The sequence below is a fragment of the Motacilla alba genome, chromosome 9 (genome assembly GCF_015832195.1).
Source record: "Motacilla alba alba isolate MOTALB_02 chromosome 9, Motacilla_alba_V1.0_pri, whole genome shotgun sequence".
NCBI classification, from domain to species: domain Eukaryota; kingdom Metazoa; phylum Chordata; class Aves; order Passeriformes; family Motacillidae; genus Motacilla; species Motacilla alba.
Genome location: NC_052024.1, coordinates 6,988,837 through 7,005,560, shown reverse-complemented (window position 1 = coordinate 7,005,560; position 16,724 = coordinate 6,988,837). Strand labels below are relative to the sequence as shown.

The 16,724-nt window shown below is 42.3% G+C and overlaps 1 protein-coding gene across 1 annotated transcript; it reads right to left on the bottom strand.

The window, feature by feature from the left end:
- Positions 1-2,336: 2,336 nt before the first annotated feature.
- Positions 2,337-15,923, bottom strand: LOC119704611 (collagen alpha-1(I) chain-like). The gene is made up of 3 exons (XM_038146097.1): positions 15,829-15,923; positions 14,900-15,711; positions 2,337-4,267 (listed from the first exon to the last, which is right to left on the bottom strand). Exons 1-3 carry the CDS (start codon positions 15,921-15,923, stop codon positions 4,251-4,253), a joined length of 924 nt encoding a protein of 307 aa, XP_038002025.1. The 3' UTR covers positions 2,337-4,250.
- Positions 15,924-16,724: the final 801 nt, after the last annotated feature.

Here is a 16,724-nt window from a genome sequence, read left to right as displayed (position 1 = left end):
CAATGATAGCACATCATGGATGGCTTAGCAGCTATCGGGGTTTCAAGCTGGAATCATTAAAGCATCAGCCAAGCTTTTCATACATATTCCCTGTTTGTGTGTCACACCCCAGGAAGGTGACTGTGAATAGAGGTCAGCAGCACATAATGAACACGTGAACAGTGTTGTAAGAACTAGTTCATCGTGGCTGTATTTGTCCGGAGAGGGATCCTGATTTCTCTTTTCTGATTCACTTGCACTTTATGTGTAAATTCTCATCTTCTCACTGCATTTGTGCTAAAACAAAGGGGAGAACGTATTCCTTCCACCTACAAATCATGGCCAGTAGGTTCATATGCACCAGTCACACTGGGTGTGGGCTCAGTGCTCTACTTTTATATACAGATAATGGGGGGAAGAAAAGAAATGTCAAAACTTCATTGGTGAAAGAGGCATTTCTCACAATGGACTCAAGATGGACTCAAACCAGAGAATAAATACTATTTTCTCTTTCTGAAATTGGTATAATTTGTGCCATGGCAATGGCTGAGATCCCATTTGGTTGGCCTGAAATAATAGCCTCCTAAAGATCTCAGTCCTGCAACTTTTGTAACTCTCTTCCCACTTTCTCCTAAAATGGTTTGTAAAATCTGCCAAATTATTAACTTTCTCCTTTGTCAAACATATTTTAAATGGGAGAAATATTAATGCCAACAGTATTCCTGGTTTATGATATAAAGGAATATTTAAAATGATGTAACAATATTTTTCAGCTCAAATACATCTTCATACTTTTATGGCCCTGTAAAGTACCCCACTTGCATGTGAGAATCCTAAGTAAAGAAAAATTAGTGTGCAATAAGAGAAGTGATTGTTCCTTTGAGAATTTGAATGTCATGTCTAAGTGAAGTGATGAAATCTGGGTGCTCTTGTGGATATCTGAGGGGGAATGCTTTGTTACCCAGTGTAACATCCACAGACAAATTAGTCTGCACCTCAGAATTCCTGCATTTCATTTTCTGGAGTTCTGCTTTGCTCAAATACTGCCAGACAACCCCTACTGTCAGATGGCACCATAGAAAAGTAGAACAAATAGTAAATAATGTTATTACATAATGTCTCTGCTCCTTCCCTCATCTTAGAAAGTGACTTTGCCTCTGCATCAGACTGGAGTGTTTGCATCTCCTGTTTCCCTTTAAGAAATAAATAGGTCAGTGTTCTGCAACAGGGTGGAAAGAGCCAGCCATGTCCATGGTGCTGCCACAGGCATGTGATTACTTACAAAATATGATTATTAACCATGTAATCGTGTGCTTCTCTCTACTACATTTTTCCGGGGGTGGTGCTGTTCAGTAGTCTGTTGAAAATGTGCCTGAGACAGCCCAGAGAAATGCACTGAGCAAGGATCCCTGCCTGGTGACTCAGTCATTTCCAGTTTCCTGAAGGTCACCTCCAGCTGCCTGCCTGCTCACGCTCCAGTTTCTCCTAGTTCCATTTCAGTGCTCTGTGCAATAACAGGTTGCAGATTTCAGTTCCTTAAATTGGCATCCTTAAAAAGCCCTGCTCTAAAAATCTAAACACTTTAATGATTATGTGAATCCACTCTGAAGGTTTTTATATAATAATTTTGGTTTTCTTCTTGTTGTTATTCACAAACTAAAGCAGAGAATCCAAAACACAAGCAAAATACTTCAGACAATTGCTTCATCTCTGGTCTGGTTGCCAGGTGGATGCTGTGGAGTAAAGCCTTTGTTTCTCTTTCACTGAAATCTTTAGAAAAATAGGTACATTTCTCCTCTGTGAAGAATTTTGTTTAATGATGCATAGAAAATTTGTATCTAATAGAACACCAATAAAGACTTTTCACTGTTAATGTGCTCAAAGGGATTCACCCAGGATGGCATTTTCAGCATTCTTAGCTCAGCAATCTCATACACTTTTGTGATCTTTATGCATAGAAGCCATGGTTAGAGACAGATTTGAACATGGCCCTATGCCACGCACTTATTAAAATGTAAATGTCTGAAATCAGCAATTAGCTTTGTGTCCTGGGGTGACTTTATGATGATTGTATCCCCATTCGTCTGCTAAGCCCAGAGAGTTTTGCACCTTTAAGATTGGTTCTCAGAGCGAAGGGGGGGAAGAAAAAGCGTGCAGTTTGTTACCACACACTGCTCTCACTCCTCCACATTCCTGCTCCTGGACTGCGCTGTCTGTGGATGGACAGACAGCAGGACAGACCTCTCCTTTGCTTTTAGTTAGTTTCTAGCTAGCAGTGGCAGAGAAGTTCCCTGGACTGTGTTTTTTTCTTTTCCTTGGGACTGTTCAAACCTGCTCTGGACTGAACACCAGCAGCCACCGGGCTGGGCCGCGGCATTTCCAGCGCCGGAGGGATGGATGAGAGACTGAGTGAGCTGAGCTACAGCCCGCCAAGGGACTTGCTGAGTTTGTCATCTCTTTTAGAGCAGCGAGAGGTTTTATTGTTTAATATTATTCATTTTTTGTGCTTTGGCTGTTAAATAAACATTTTTTACCACTTTTTTATCCAAGTAAATCTTCTCCCAAACCAGTTGGGGGAGGGGCCGCTTGAATTTGCTTTCTGAGGAACCCCTTTGGAGGTTTTCTCACAGATTTTCCCTAAACCAGGAGACTTTGGGATTCATGTTGTTTGTGAATATGGTAGTAAATGTGGAGTTGTTCTGAAGCAATAGTTATTCTGTGAGATATGTATGGGAAACCTCACTAAATGGTCTTCTGTTTGCTTACACTGATACTATGTCTTTGTAGCTTCTGCTTTCTCATGTACTTATCCCCTCTGCACAACTTCATGTCATCACTAAACATACTTCAGTGTTGTGTGGTTTTGCTTAAAGCTCTACAATATTTCAGACGGCTCACACCAGACTAAAGATACTGTATTGGGGAAAGAAAAAAAAATCTAGGCAATTTGTGTAGCCTGTCTCTTCCAGCAGAAACTGGGCAGCCAATGAGCTTGGAGCTGGAGTACTCCAACTGGTAATGCCAAAACAGCAGAGTAACAAAGCTAAGAAGGAGGTTGTAATGAGAGTTCTGGTTAATTAGTGGCATTCTTTTGACTCACCATAATCCCTGATGTTTTGGGGAAAGAGAAATTCAGGCTTTTTAGAGACCTAGCCTATATGGGCCATCTCTGTTGAAAGTTCAGAATAGGCACCACGCATTTGTCTGCTTCAGGCCTCTTGATCAATTGCAGTAGTATTTTTCATCTGGCAGCTATTAATGTTTTGTACCAGATAAAACCAGAAAGAGCAGTTTGGAGAATTTGCACTGGATACTTAGACCCTTAATTTCAAGGCACCTTGCCTTCTCAAAATGCCTAAAGAGACCCAGAGCTCTTTATATGGCTTGTTTAAAACTAGCTGACATTCTTCTGTGCTGCACTGTTACCTGCATTATGAATTCAACTGAGGTTGTGCCCTGCTGTAGGTTGGCCATGCTTCTTGACCTCTGGGAATGTGCATTATGATTTCTTGTCCAAGTCAAGTGCAAACATATTTTCTGGTTTTATGTTCTGCCTCTGTGTCTGAGCAGACTCTGCAGCAAGGTGCCAGTGGGGTAGGAAATGAGCTGCCTCTCATAAGCATCCAGAGAATGCTGTGAGCTGGGCTGAGCTGCACCTGTTCCTCAGCTGACAAACACCTCAGCTGGCAGCTCCGTGCTTTTTCTGCTGCTGTTGACTTTCTCCTTATAGGAGAAAGGTTTGAGAGAAAGACTCAACTCCACCTGGGTATGCTGCATTTAAGGTAAAGGTGTCTTCACTGAACAAGACTGATGTTGCTGACAGAAATATTTGAAAGATACTAAATATTAGGGAATACTTTGATAAAATGACATCTTAGTATATATATTCAAATCCTGAAGTCATTTATAAGAGGAAGGTGTCCAGAATTAATTGCTTATTACAGATTTGGAGACTTTGAAGCTCCAGTCTCCTCCTGTAGCACAAAACCAAAGCACTTCCCTGACAAAAGGCATGAGCAAAAGACAGGTCAAGCGAATAATACAGATCAGTGAATAATAGTTCTGGAAGGTAAACAGCAGAAAAAATGCCAGAAATATCAAAAATTACTTTGCCACCATAGAGCTCTTAAAGCTAATATCTATTGGGGTGAGGTACTGACCTCATTAATGTCATCAGGAGCATTTCCAATGGCATTAGCAGAGTTTTGCCTGATGAAACAAGGATGAGTGCACGGGGCTGGGTTGCATTCAACTGATCCTGCCTTTGTTTCTCAGGCTGCTCTGAGGCCTAGAAGAACCAAGGGAGGAAAGTGGTGCACTCAGAAGCGTGTCAATTCCTCAGGTGGATGCAGCACAGCCAAGGTGCTGGAGCTTGAATTGCTTTGTATCAGTGCTGCACAACTATCTCCTTATCCCTACTCTCCATCTCCCTGTGAGGCTCTGGAATTCCTGAAGTGTTCACCAGGGCTGAACCAACTCATCTCCACAGAGGCCTGGAAACCTGACTTTACTGGGCTCTCCAAAAGTGTTTGGTTACATAACTTAGGCAAATTCAGTGTAAAGCAAAACCCTGCATCTGTTTCTTGGAATGATTTTCACAGATCTAGAATCAGAGTTTAAATTATCTTTTAAGTTATTGATTTAATAGATATTACTTAATATATTTTACTGTAGTAATAAAGTCCTTCTATTACCAAGTTAATACTTCCCAAGGAAAATCTGGCAAGTCACAAGTAAAAAGTGAATTGCTGCCCACAGCTGATAGTTTAATAGTGGAAATGCTATTTAATTTCATTATTATTCAAATTTATGTTCCGTTTTCTCAATTAGCATATAAATACTATAAATCTCTTCTATGGAAAAAGTCTTATGGTGGAATATTTGTAATGATTATAAATAGCTGGGTAAGGCAAAATCTTGGATAACACATAGCAGCGAACACAAATTAGGCAAAACAGGGTTATGGTACAATGAGAAATGTTTGTCTTCTCCAACTTAATTTCTGTGGAAGAATTTCTGGATCCTTATGTAAGTTTCAAAATCTTTCCTTCTTAAATGTACTCATGTAAAGGAGTAATAATTTTCCTTTATGTGTATTTTTTTTTGAGATGGTTTGCACACCTGTTCTGTAACAGAAGCCTTTTTTCAAGGGTAAGTTCAAGCTCCTCTTTTGCATCTTTAAAAATTGGTGCTAAAAGGATGCTATTCCTGTAGCCACCTTTTGCCCAGTGTAGCTATAAATGAGTAATGCAGCTGAAGAAAATATGCTAAATCATTCTGCTCTCTCACTTGAGTAAGGACATAGATTCAGCCACATGCATGTTTATAAATGAGCACCATTTTAGATCAATGAAAGGGCAAGTGACAAAGACTTGGTTAAGAAAAATCTGTTTTCATTCCCATTTTGCATGTGTAGACTGAAGTGCCCACATGTTCAGTTACAGCAGTACGAGTAGGTAGCTTCTTGTGGTTTTAGGTATAAATTAACACCTTAACCTTTTTTCCATTTTTAGTAGACAGAATAGGCAAAGGAATATCAGTTTAATTTCCTCCCACAAAAATACTCAGCCTAAGAAATGATCTATTGATACCATGTGTAACTACAGACAAGGAGTTATCAACACCTTTTGCAAAGTACAGTGCAGTGCTGTGATCTGAGAGCAAATCCACCCTGCAGCATGTCAGGAGTTGTACTGCAGCAATGGGAATTTGAGCCTTGAGTAGAGATGCAAACTTGTAGGCTCAGGTAGAGCCCTGCCCTTTGTTTCTGCAGGTGAAACAAATGATGCTTTGCATCCAAAAGGAACAGCTGTGACTTGTAGCATTCTGGTTGAGCTGGTCAGTGCTTTCCTAACAGGTGGTGGGAACCACACACATTTCAGTAGGAAATTCAAATTTCACCCAGTCCCACAGGTGAATCCTCCCAGTAACAAGACAAATGCTCTCTCTGCCGTCTCTCTGGGCTTTTGCATCAGCTACCAGCCTTGCTCATGTTGTTTTTCAGACAGACTGTCAGGCTCTGAGAGGAAGAATCCTCACCCTCACTTTCCTCCAGGAGTCCATTGGTTTGTTCCCACACCCTTCCACTGCCAGAAATGAGGAAGTGGGTATTGGGGTTGATTTCTTTTGGCTGATATGAAAGTTTGTCAGTTATTTCTCATGTAGCATGTGTGGCAATTGCTATTTGAACAGCTCTGAATTTGACAGCACCTGTTTCACGACTGCCACTGCCCTGTCTGGTTTTAAAGGAAGAATAAATATTTCACCAACAACTGAGATGTTGTTCATTCACACATGCATAAAAATGTACTGCTTAACCATCCAGGGCATAGTGTCGCTGTGTCCCTGCCAGGTAAGAAAATGTTTGAGTATTTTGAACTGAGGTTTATTCTTCCTTGGATGCTTTCTTAATCAGCCAAATGACTCAGAATGACCATTCTACCTGCTCAACCTAATTAAGGATCAGTCATCTCATTTTCATGATTCTAACTATTGAGGGGTTTATAATTATAACTCTTGCATTTCTGCATAAATTTTTAACATGGGATTGGACAATTACCTAGGCAATCTAGTAGAGCAAATACATGCTCTTAACCTCCTTCTGAAACACCACTGAAAAAAATTCTTTGTGATTCCACTTTTCCAGCCCAGCACATCATGTTTTGTCCTGGTCTCTCAACTGAGTTAGCAGCATTATATCCTTGTATCACAGATACTTTCGACAAGAATTGTAGTGGGACATGCTTTAAGTTGCTTTGTCTGATTGAGAGTTCAAGCAAAGCCAGCAGGCATCATGCTAATACTTAATGGACTTATGACATTTCCCTGCTTGGTGTGTCTGGGCAGCCCTGCCAAGCTGACAGGGCTTGTCCTGGAGAAGAGGGAAGCAAATGCTGTGCTTGATCTGGCTCTTGCAGAGTGTGGGAATCGTTAGGGATGTGTGAGCTCAGCTGCTTTCAGAGGTGTGAAACTTCTGTCGCTCCCAAAGCTCTGACACTGTTCAGCCCCAGCCCATTCAGGCATTCCTCATGCTTTTTAACCACCTGAATTTGGAAGGAGAGCTAATTAAATATGTACAAAGCTTTATTTCTAACTTTATTATAATTGCAACAGTGACATAATTCTTCAGGTGAAACCTACAATGGAACTGATGAAAACATGCATTTCAAATGAGAGCTCGAGATAAAAAGCAGGAGAGATCTTGCCTAGGCAAATTAACCTACCTACCCAGCTACTGTGTGCTGGAAAAATTATTTTTAGCATGCCTGTGACACGTTTGATAATTGCTTTTTTCAGCAATCAAAGGCTGTATTTAACAAAACAGAGATGAAACAGTGAGTTCAGCATGAAGGGAGAGATGCGTGTAATCATCTTTATCTGCTCATATTTGTGCTGTGGGAATGCACTGCCTCAGAATCTACAGTTCACATGCTGAAAGAGGAGCAGAAATAATTACTGTACTGAGTGCTTGCTAATAATAAATGTAGAACTATAATATATAATAATGTAACTATATTTATAAATATATAACTATAATAAATGTTAAAGTTGCTTGTGAAGGCCTTGGTCCCAACAGGTGCTTAGTGGCTGCAGAACCAGAACAATGGTATGGAAGTGTGGCTACCTGCTTTGCCAGCTAGCTTCTCCTCCTGTTCCACACAGCCATCATCTAATATTGAGATACCATGGAGCTTCCTGGGTTGAGCCAGCTGCTGCGGGGTGCCCCTGCTGGGCAGCTCAGCCTGGATTGCCCCCAGAACCTGCAGGGTGAGGTCTGCAAGAGGAGACTTGTTAGGAACCCCAGCACTGGGGAAGGCAGGTTCTGCACTAAGCTAGCACAATGCTGAAAGCTGGCACAGCAGCCAAGGGCCACGCAGAGCATCTGGGGTTTGATTGCCTGCAAAAGGAAAGATCGTCTTAGAGAGGGAAAAAAAAACCCACAAAACCCAAAACAGGATAAAATCCAGTAATTCACACAAAACTATAAATTAATAGAACCTCATTTAAAAATCAGTATGAATTTTATATCATTATATATGTCTTGTCCGTTTAGGTTTTTTTTTGTTAAATTAACAGCTTTCAAGTAAAGCACTGAAAAACACTTTGACTGGAGGGTTTTGGAATGAAATGACAGATTTAATGTGTAGTTTGTCAGCAACTGGGAGTAGACTTTCTCCAGCCCCATTTTGCTGAGGGCATTTTCTCTTTTTTAGTCTCTTTCTGATCATTTCTACTGCCTGAGGAAGGAAAAATCTATAGTTTCATTAGCTGCACTGAAGAAATTGAGTGACAGGGGCTTTTGCCACAACTGACTGCTGTGCTTAGAAAAGAAGTTATATCTGGGTTAGGATTATTTTCTCCTGCCGTGATGCGATTAGAAAAAGTTGAAGTCAGCACCTAGTTTGGGACAGTCAGGAATACAGGTGATCTACAATAAAAATTAAATCCAGCATTTCATTCACCCTTTGAGCAGCAGCTCAGTCTCTGTGCTCACTTCCTCATAAAGAAATTTCCCTTCAAAGAACCATCATTAAATTATGTTTCTCTGCTTCTCAGGATGTTGTGCACTCCCTAACTTAGCACTTACACAGTAGGAAAGGAATAATTAATTTTTAGCTTTTCAATTCTCTCCATTGACTTGCAAGAGGAAAAAAATATTGGAATGACTCCTTTCAGGTCTGAAAAGAGGGTGAGATATCTACTTATTCATAAATATACCTGGACAGCATGTCCCCCACCATGAACATCTATGGTGTTTCCCTAAAGTTTATCATAAACTTTAGCAAAGTTTTAATATGCTTAGTTTAGTGGATTTCACTTAAAAAGTAAATGTAGTTACTTAAACTGTATTTTGAAATATGTGAAGTGAACAGTGTGGGAAGGCATTGGAGTCCAGTATATTCCCTACATGGTGTTAAAATTCAGCGCTTTCACAGAAGGTATTAGAATTATTTAAAGCTTGCACTTACATTTCAAAGCTTTACAAATCAAGCATCAGCCAGATGAAAATTTATAATTGGAATCTAATTTTCTAAAATTAAACATAATTTGAGCCAAACAGCTCCTTGTGCAGCATCACATGGGTACCCTCAGTAGCACACAGCTGCCTGTGCTGGTCCCAGCTGATGAAACCTCACAGCTGAACTGCTGCAGGATGGTAGAGAAGGCAAAATTAATAGTTAAACATTCTATTTTTAATGTTCATAGAATGGCCTGGGTTGGAAGGGACCTCAGATCATCTTGTTCCAACCTCCTTGCCATGAGCAAGGACACACTCTACTAGACCAGGTTGCTCCAACCTGAATTTAAATTTCCAGGGACGGAGCATCCACAATGTCTCTAGACAGCCTGTGCCAGTGTCTCACCACCCTCACAGTAAAGAATTTTTTCCTATTATCTAATCTAAACCAGTCATTCACAAGCTGTTTAAAATCTGTACTATTATCCTCCTCATTTTAGCTTAATTTTAACTTCATGCTCGTTGTCTGAATGGTTCTCTTCACTGGGGGGAAATGTAAGTTAGTTCGTTCTGTTACTCTCTGAAGAATCAACTGGGAGAACTCCACCAGAAGTATCAGGTATTTTATTAACTCTGCATTTGAGCAAATTAATTTTCTCAATCTGGTTTCTGAGAACAGGCAGTTGTGCTGCAGAGATCCTATTGCTGTTAGTGCACCATTATCCAAACATTGCTCTGGTGTGCTCTTCCCAGCCTCCACATTTGTCACTGGACTATTATGTTATGCTCCACTGTTTTTTCTAATTATGTTATATATATCCTTCTTCTCACAGCTTCCATCCCATCTAAACAATACATTTTAATAATGTGATGGAGCATTATTTCATAGCTTCTTCATAAATTCTTACTGCCAGTATTATTTCATCACACAAAGTCAGTTCAAAGTTATATGTTTCAGCTTTGATTAGTGGTTCTGCTTTTCTTAGTTCTCCAGAAGACAGCTGGTCTTACTATTATGGTATATGGAAATCAAGAGCACAATAAATGTGAGTGTGACCAACTAAATTTCTGCTTATTCCACTAACATCGGGCTATTGTGTTGGAGTTTGGTTGCTGTTTATTCATAGTAATAATCCACTTTTTCCTCAGCAGTTGGAGCATACCTAATACCAATTACAGCTTTTACCTGGTATCAGACTGCTTTGGAATCCCTGTGGTTATGTTTACTCTTCACCATTTATATCTGGGATTTGAGGAAAATAAAACATATATGTCAAGAAAGGAGAGAAAGAGGAAAATACACTTGTTGAGTTAGAGGGCTCAGTTGTTTCTGGTGTGAATTGAAGGATTGCAAAGTGGTACCTAGTTACCTAATTGCTCTCCCTCAGTTTTAATGTGCAGTTTACTCCAGTAAACATGAACCACTTGGTGTGAAAAGCAATTAAGAAGGGAAATCATAGACCCTAAACCCTCAGGTTCAGGCCATTTTATTATAACCCATTGATGATTCCCATACAGACTTTCAATTCAGATAATCTAGTTTACAAGATATTTGAAAACTCATCTTCAGTTTATTCCTGATTGTTCCACATCTGAACAGTATTACTTTGCTATTTTCAGAACTGACTTCATTTTGTTATGTACTGACATCAGGACAATTAAACCACTCTCCACGACAGGATCTGTTTCAAATTTTCTGGAGAAGCATCAATTTGAGCCTGTTGTGTTACACTGAACTGGAGAAACCTAACCCTGCCCTCATTTAAAAAAAAAAAGGGGACTTTTGCTTGGGGGAAGACAATATATTATCAGAGGAATCAAATTAGATATCCTGCATTCTCTTAATTTCTCAGAAGTTTGGAGGGGAGGAACTCAGTAATTCTGCCTCCATCAACAGCTCTCAGGCATCAGACATGGAAAGGGAAAATCCCCACAGCACAAAAGCCACTAAAGGGTTTAATTAAGTTTGCCCAACCTGTCTGGGGTTCAATTAACACTGGGGCTCAGTGTCCTCGCACCTGTAGATGGCTTTTCTGAGTGTGCACGGGCTTGCAGCTTGTGCTGGGCTGGTGTGGTTAAACCCAGCGTGGGTTTGCTGGCATTATTCACTGCCTCCTCCTCCGGGGTGTGGCTGAAGGACAATCACTCTCTCCTTAGAAACCTCTTCCAACGCAAACCCGGCCAAGCCTGAAATCGTCCTACCAGCGGCACATGAACTGTGCTTTTGTTGATCCCTCCCACTCCCTTCTCCCCTGCCCACACATTTTGCAGCTTCACTCCTGGGAGAGCTCTGAAGGCACAAAATGTTTTCTGTGGAACGACACAAAGGAGCCAAACCATTTTCCACACACAGCTAGGACACAGAAGTTTCTTATCTCGTAGATGAAGAAATAGATTTGGCCTCAGGCAAGATGCCCTGGGCACCATGTCCTGTAAGGAGATAGTGAACAGAACATTTTCAGCTCCTCCTCTCTCGAGGTGAATTTACAGACGGCTTACTCCTGACTCTATTTTCAGTAATTTATTCTTGCACCCGAATCAGCAAAGTAAAAAATGAGTTCTCTTCCTAGCTGACATTTGCATATTCATTAAACATTCCATTGAACTAATTCACAGCATTTTTAATGATGCTCACTGACAGCTCAGGATGTACCTATCTCATGGTAATCTAAATTGGCAGAGCTGTACCTCAGACTTGAAAGGGCTCCACTATTCCTCACCATTGCTGCATTTTGGCAGTGTCAGAAGGGGCTGAGCTTCCAACAGGCACTTTACCATTGCAGACTGCCTCCCCTTTAGCTCCAAATTCCTTTTAAATATTTCCATATTCAGCAGCACCAAATTTATCTTCATGAGCATACATGCATAATAGGAACGCTTATAGGTCCTGGTATGTGATATTCTGATTTATATTCATGGGTTTGACAGTAAGGTTTGCTTTATATTCCATTCAAAGACTTCATTAATATGAAATTAGCACAAAATGCAGTCAAATAATAGGAATAATATAAACTGATGGACTGTCTTTTTTAAATTCTGACTTGAGCCCCTCTGGTGAAGCCAACATTTTCTAGAAAACAGCTTTATTGAATACACTGGATTATATTATGCAATCCTGATTTTGAAGGACATCTGTAATAGCTGGAAGATTAATCCAGTAAAATAACAAAATACATTACACTGGTCATTTATCGGTTTGGCAAACTGTGTAAAAGACTGCCTTTTCTTGGGTGCAATGTACAAACACATTGATTGTGTGAGCACTGCAAGGTGAGATGTGTAATCATGAGGTAGTTGCTAAATCAAAGAAAAATGGTATAGTAATAGAACTTCATTTGCTCACTCAAATGCTTATTGAATTATTTTTATTTTCTCATTTTGGTTCAATACACATTTTGTGAAAAAGCCAACTGCTGGTGACAAGAGAGCAAATATGACTTGGCAGTGAATTATCATGGCAAAAATGGCACTTAACAGAGTTCAGAAAACAAGTTTATTTATGATATAGAATAAGGTTGGAGCTATATGCCTGAATATTAAAACAGTATTCCTTCAAATTCACTAGAGGTTCAATTTTTCTCTAGGTTCTTAAGTCCCTGAAGGTTTTACAACCCTGACCCTGTCTTCTAGAAGTTTCAAAAGTTATACGTAGTGAAAAACCAGTATTATAGAAATATTTGCAAACCTTAACAAAAAGCAGTTCTACTTGTTTGGCTCTTAAGAGTACTAATGAAATAGATGGCAGTAAAAGTAATGTGCAGAGTAAATGGATGTTTAAGTCATATGCATAAGAGAATGTTTTTGTGATAGCTTGCACGCAGCTTTTCTGTGGTGGGATTTACTGATTGTGAGTACATGTGACCATGCTGGAAAGCACGGATGAAAACTGGAGGAATGTGAATTATTTCCTTCTTTAGTTAAAATCTACACAAACTTTAGCTGTCAGAGATTTGTAAAGAAGCAGGATTTTCTAGAAGGGTTTTTTCTTACTTTCTTGCCACATCTCTAATTTTGCTAAACAGTTTTAAAGAAACACTGCAGGAAGTAGCTTCTACAGTTGGAAAACAAATATTTAACTTTCCTTGAAATCATATATTAGAAAATTGCAAAGTCACTTGCAATAACGTCACTTTGACTGGAAACAGATCCCAGGGTTTTATCTCTTATATTAGTCATGCCTAAACTTGATCTTTAGTGATGATCATGTAAGTCAAGACTACTGTATTAGTAACACCATCAAAGCTGACTTCAGGAGCTTTCAGTAAGTTGTGCAAAAGGCATGTTCTCCTGGGGATGGTCTGGTCTTCTGACACATTTTTTATTCTTGAAGTGAGGAATGGAATAAATTTATTATGCAAAATCAGTAAGAAACAGTGGCATGATTTGTGAGGTTTATTACTACCTTAAAGTTTGTTGCTAACAAAATTTTGCTCAGGTTCCAGAAAAACTCTTTATTATATCTTTAATGTGGCAGTGGAATATTTTTTTAAACTACTTTGCTACTTATACAACTCACTGCTCTCTGGGCCTCTTCTAGCACAGCATCATTGGCATGTCAATCTAGAGAAAGTTTTGAGTCATCATTCCATGTTAATGAAATAGTAATAAATAATAAATAATAATAAAATAATAAATAAATAGTAATAAATAATAAAAAATTCCAAATATGGAATGGGTGAGGTTCAGGACTGGAGTATTCAGCCTTTGATAGTGACATTTTTAGGCTCTGGTATTTCATTATTCATTCATATTAGAGTAACTTTTACCATTTGAAAAAACAAATATATTCCCACTTTCCAAAACATCAAATTCTCCATTCTCCCACTGTAGTCCTGGTATGAAACATCACCCATGTTCAAAGCTGAAAGGACAACACGATTTATACATATAAGGGATACTTTGGGTAATTTTTGTAATGTTCTAATAAAAGTGACTGAATGTAACTCATTCCTGCTTTCCAGGACAGTGTTGTTGGATTTGTAATATGAAATGGGTCAGAATTTATCATAGTAGCACAAAAATCTTAAAAATTGTAAAGCATCAGAGAAGTTCATATGCAAAAGATAGAACTTCCATGGCAATACACAGCAGTTTTATTGTGCTGAATTTGGAATGCACACAACTCTTTTATATCCTCACACACCTCATTGTCCAGTAGAACTGAAACCAAAACCCCAGCTGTCAGCATCAAATGTCACTACAGTGCCGAGGAGAAGTGGTTTCCACGTTTGAACTGTGTATCTCCTTGCTTCGGCACACAAACACCGATTCACTTCACCAGCCACTAACATGGAAAAGATTCCCATCTCGGGGATCTGCTTTGGCTGTGCGGGTAAAGCAGGGGTGTGATGAGCTACCCTGTGCCACTCCTCCCTTCCCCGGCTCAGCAGGAATGCTGGGGACAAGGAGGATGTAGCCCCACACTTCATGTTGGTGCTGCTGAAGCACACACAGCTCCCAGCAGGTGTAGATTCCTTGTGCTTGTGAAAAGAGAACATTTTTAAATATGGTTTGGAACACAAGCTCTGAGTGTTTATTAAAAAATCAAGTCTAATTTATGCAGGTTCTTAAAAGAAGTATATAAAAATTATGTAAGATGCATATACTTCCCTTCAGTGTGCATCGAATTTTCTGCGTGATAGCTGGTAACTTTCTGATTTGTGTATTACTTGGGTTTTTTTCTTACAGCTGAGAGGGCAAGTTATGTAGCAGACAGATGCTCACAACTCGCATTTATAAGCTTAAAAACTTCCTACCCGATGCCAAGCCATTCCATACTCCCAGATACCTATTCCAATACCTCTGACCCTTCTGTTTCCAAGTGTAAGACGACTGCCTCTCCTCGGTGATCTACAGCAAACTATTCACTAAACCTCTGCGGTCCACAATCGAAAACTTTACATACTTCCTCAAATGTTTGCATGAGTGTCACTTCACGCTATTTTCTGTAAGAAGGGTTACCTTCAGCAAGAGCAGCCGAGCGAAGAAGGCACGTTCGGGCTGGAGCCGTGCCGCTTCGGGAGCGGGGAGAGCTCCAACGGCAGAGCAGCAGCAGCAGCAGCAGCATCGGCGCTGCCTCGCCCCGGCCTGTGGCCGCCGCCCCCCGGGGGTTGAGCGGCCGCGGGGCCGTTCCCCTCAGCGCGCCGGGGCAACGCCTGGGACCAGCGGGCGCCTCCCCAGCACGGGCACCCCCGCGATCCTGGGCCGGACCCCCTCGCCCCGCGGGGTGCGGGGAGCCGGCCCGGCGCTGCTGCCCGCGGCCGGTGAGTACTCCCGCGGGCCGGGGCGGCCGCGGGGCTGCGGGGCGGCGGCCGCGGCTCCGCGCCTGCCCTGTCCCTGGCGGCTCCGCGGAGTGCCCGGCGGTGAGGGGGGCACAGCACACCACAGCCCGTGCCCGACCCGCCCGGCGGTGAGGGGGGCACAGCACGGCCCGATCCCGGCGGTGAGGGGGCACAGCACAGCCCGATCCCGGCGGTGAGGGGGGCACAGCACAGCCCGATCCCGGCGGTGAGGGGCACACAGCACAGCACAGCCCGATCCCGGCGGTGAGGGGCACACAGCACAGCACGGCCCGATCCCGGCGGTGAGGGGCACACAGCACAGCCGTGCCGCCCGCCCGGCGGTGCCCGCTGTGGGGCAAGGGCAGCCGCCGCCCCTCAGGGCCCCTCAGGCGCCACCGCCCCGGGGCGGCCCCAGCCGGCTCCTCCCTCCCCGGCGATTCGCTGCTCCCTCCCAGCGTCCCGAACGCTGCCGTGCCGAAGCCTTCTCGCCAGCTGTGTGCCGAGTGCACTTGATGCTGCTAAACTGCACTTTGTCAACGTTATCGGACGTATTTTCTTGCTGTTTTGCCTTTCTGTTTTTCACCCATTAAGTAAGGCAATGTGCCATACCCGGAGCGCGGGGCAGGATCGGCGGGGCCGTGCCCGGGTGGCAGTGGGGTCCAGGCGGTGATGCTCCAGCGGGAGCGCTGTGGAGGCAGCAGCATCCCGCAGGAGCCCGGCGCTGCTCCGGCAAGCGATGAGCGCTCGCTGGGTTACTCCAATACCGTAATGGGGAGGAGGCAGTGCGGCTTTGCCCCGCGGTGTCACGGGTGACCTCCTTCGAAAGGTCTGTCAGCGACAGCGTCTCCCCGGGACGGTGTTTCAGCATTCATTCACGCTCACGGCAAAATGGTTTTGTCGCCGCCCCTTTTTGCCCGCAGCGCTGCAGGCGCTGCTGCTGTCACATTGCACAGCTTGGCGCTTCGCTCAGCACCCCGAAGAGATGTACAATTCCATTAATCGTTTTCTTCAGTCTGTCCTCTCAGCTGGTTTTGAGCGCCGGACAATGAAGTCAAAATACCTTATACTTTTACATTGTGTTTGAAAACACGGAACCCAAAGGGCTTTAAGGAGAATATTCAGGATAAAAAGAGAACATTTGTTTCCACTATGTTGCAGATGCATCTTACTGAGTAATGCTGGTTTTCATTTTCCTTTTGTCATTATTCCCATACCTATGATGATCGCAGAGGATCTGGAAGAAGCAGAGAGCTCCAGGTGGAGCCCCTGGTCTTGCATTAACTGCCCCGAGAGCTCAGGTGACTGTCCCAGGTTTTGTGGTGCAAAGAAATAAATCCTTTGGATTTTTACCTTTCTGCTTCCCCGTGGGTAGGAGTCTGTGTGCTCCTTGTAGTGAGTGGTTAGCGGTGGCACCAGTGAGGTCTCCACTTACTGCATAGAGAGATTTCACCCTGAGTATATTAAAAACTACATATGCCTTCCTATTCTGTGGCAGATGAGAAACT

Coding starts and splice junctions, on each gene's coding strand:
- LOC119704611 (XM_038146097.1), bottom strand. CDS start 15,923: ATGCTGCTGCCTCCACAGCGCTCCCGCTGGAGCATCACCGCCTGGACC. Junction 15,712..15,828: donor GATCCTGCCCCGCGCTCCGG/GTATGGCACATT, acceptor CTCGGCACACAG/CTGGCGAGAAGGCTTCGGCA.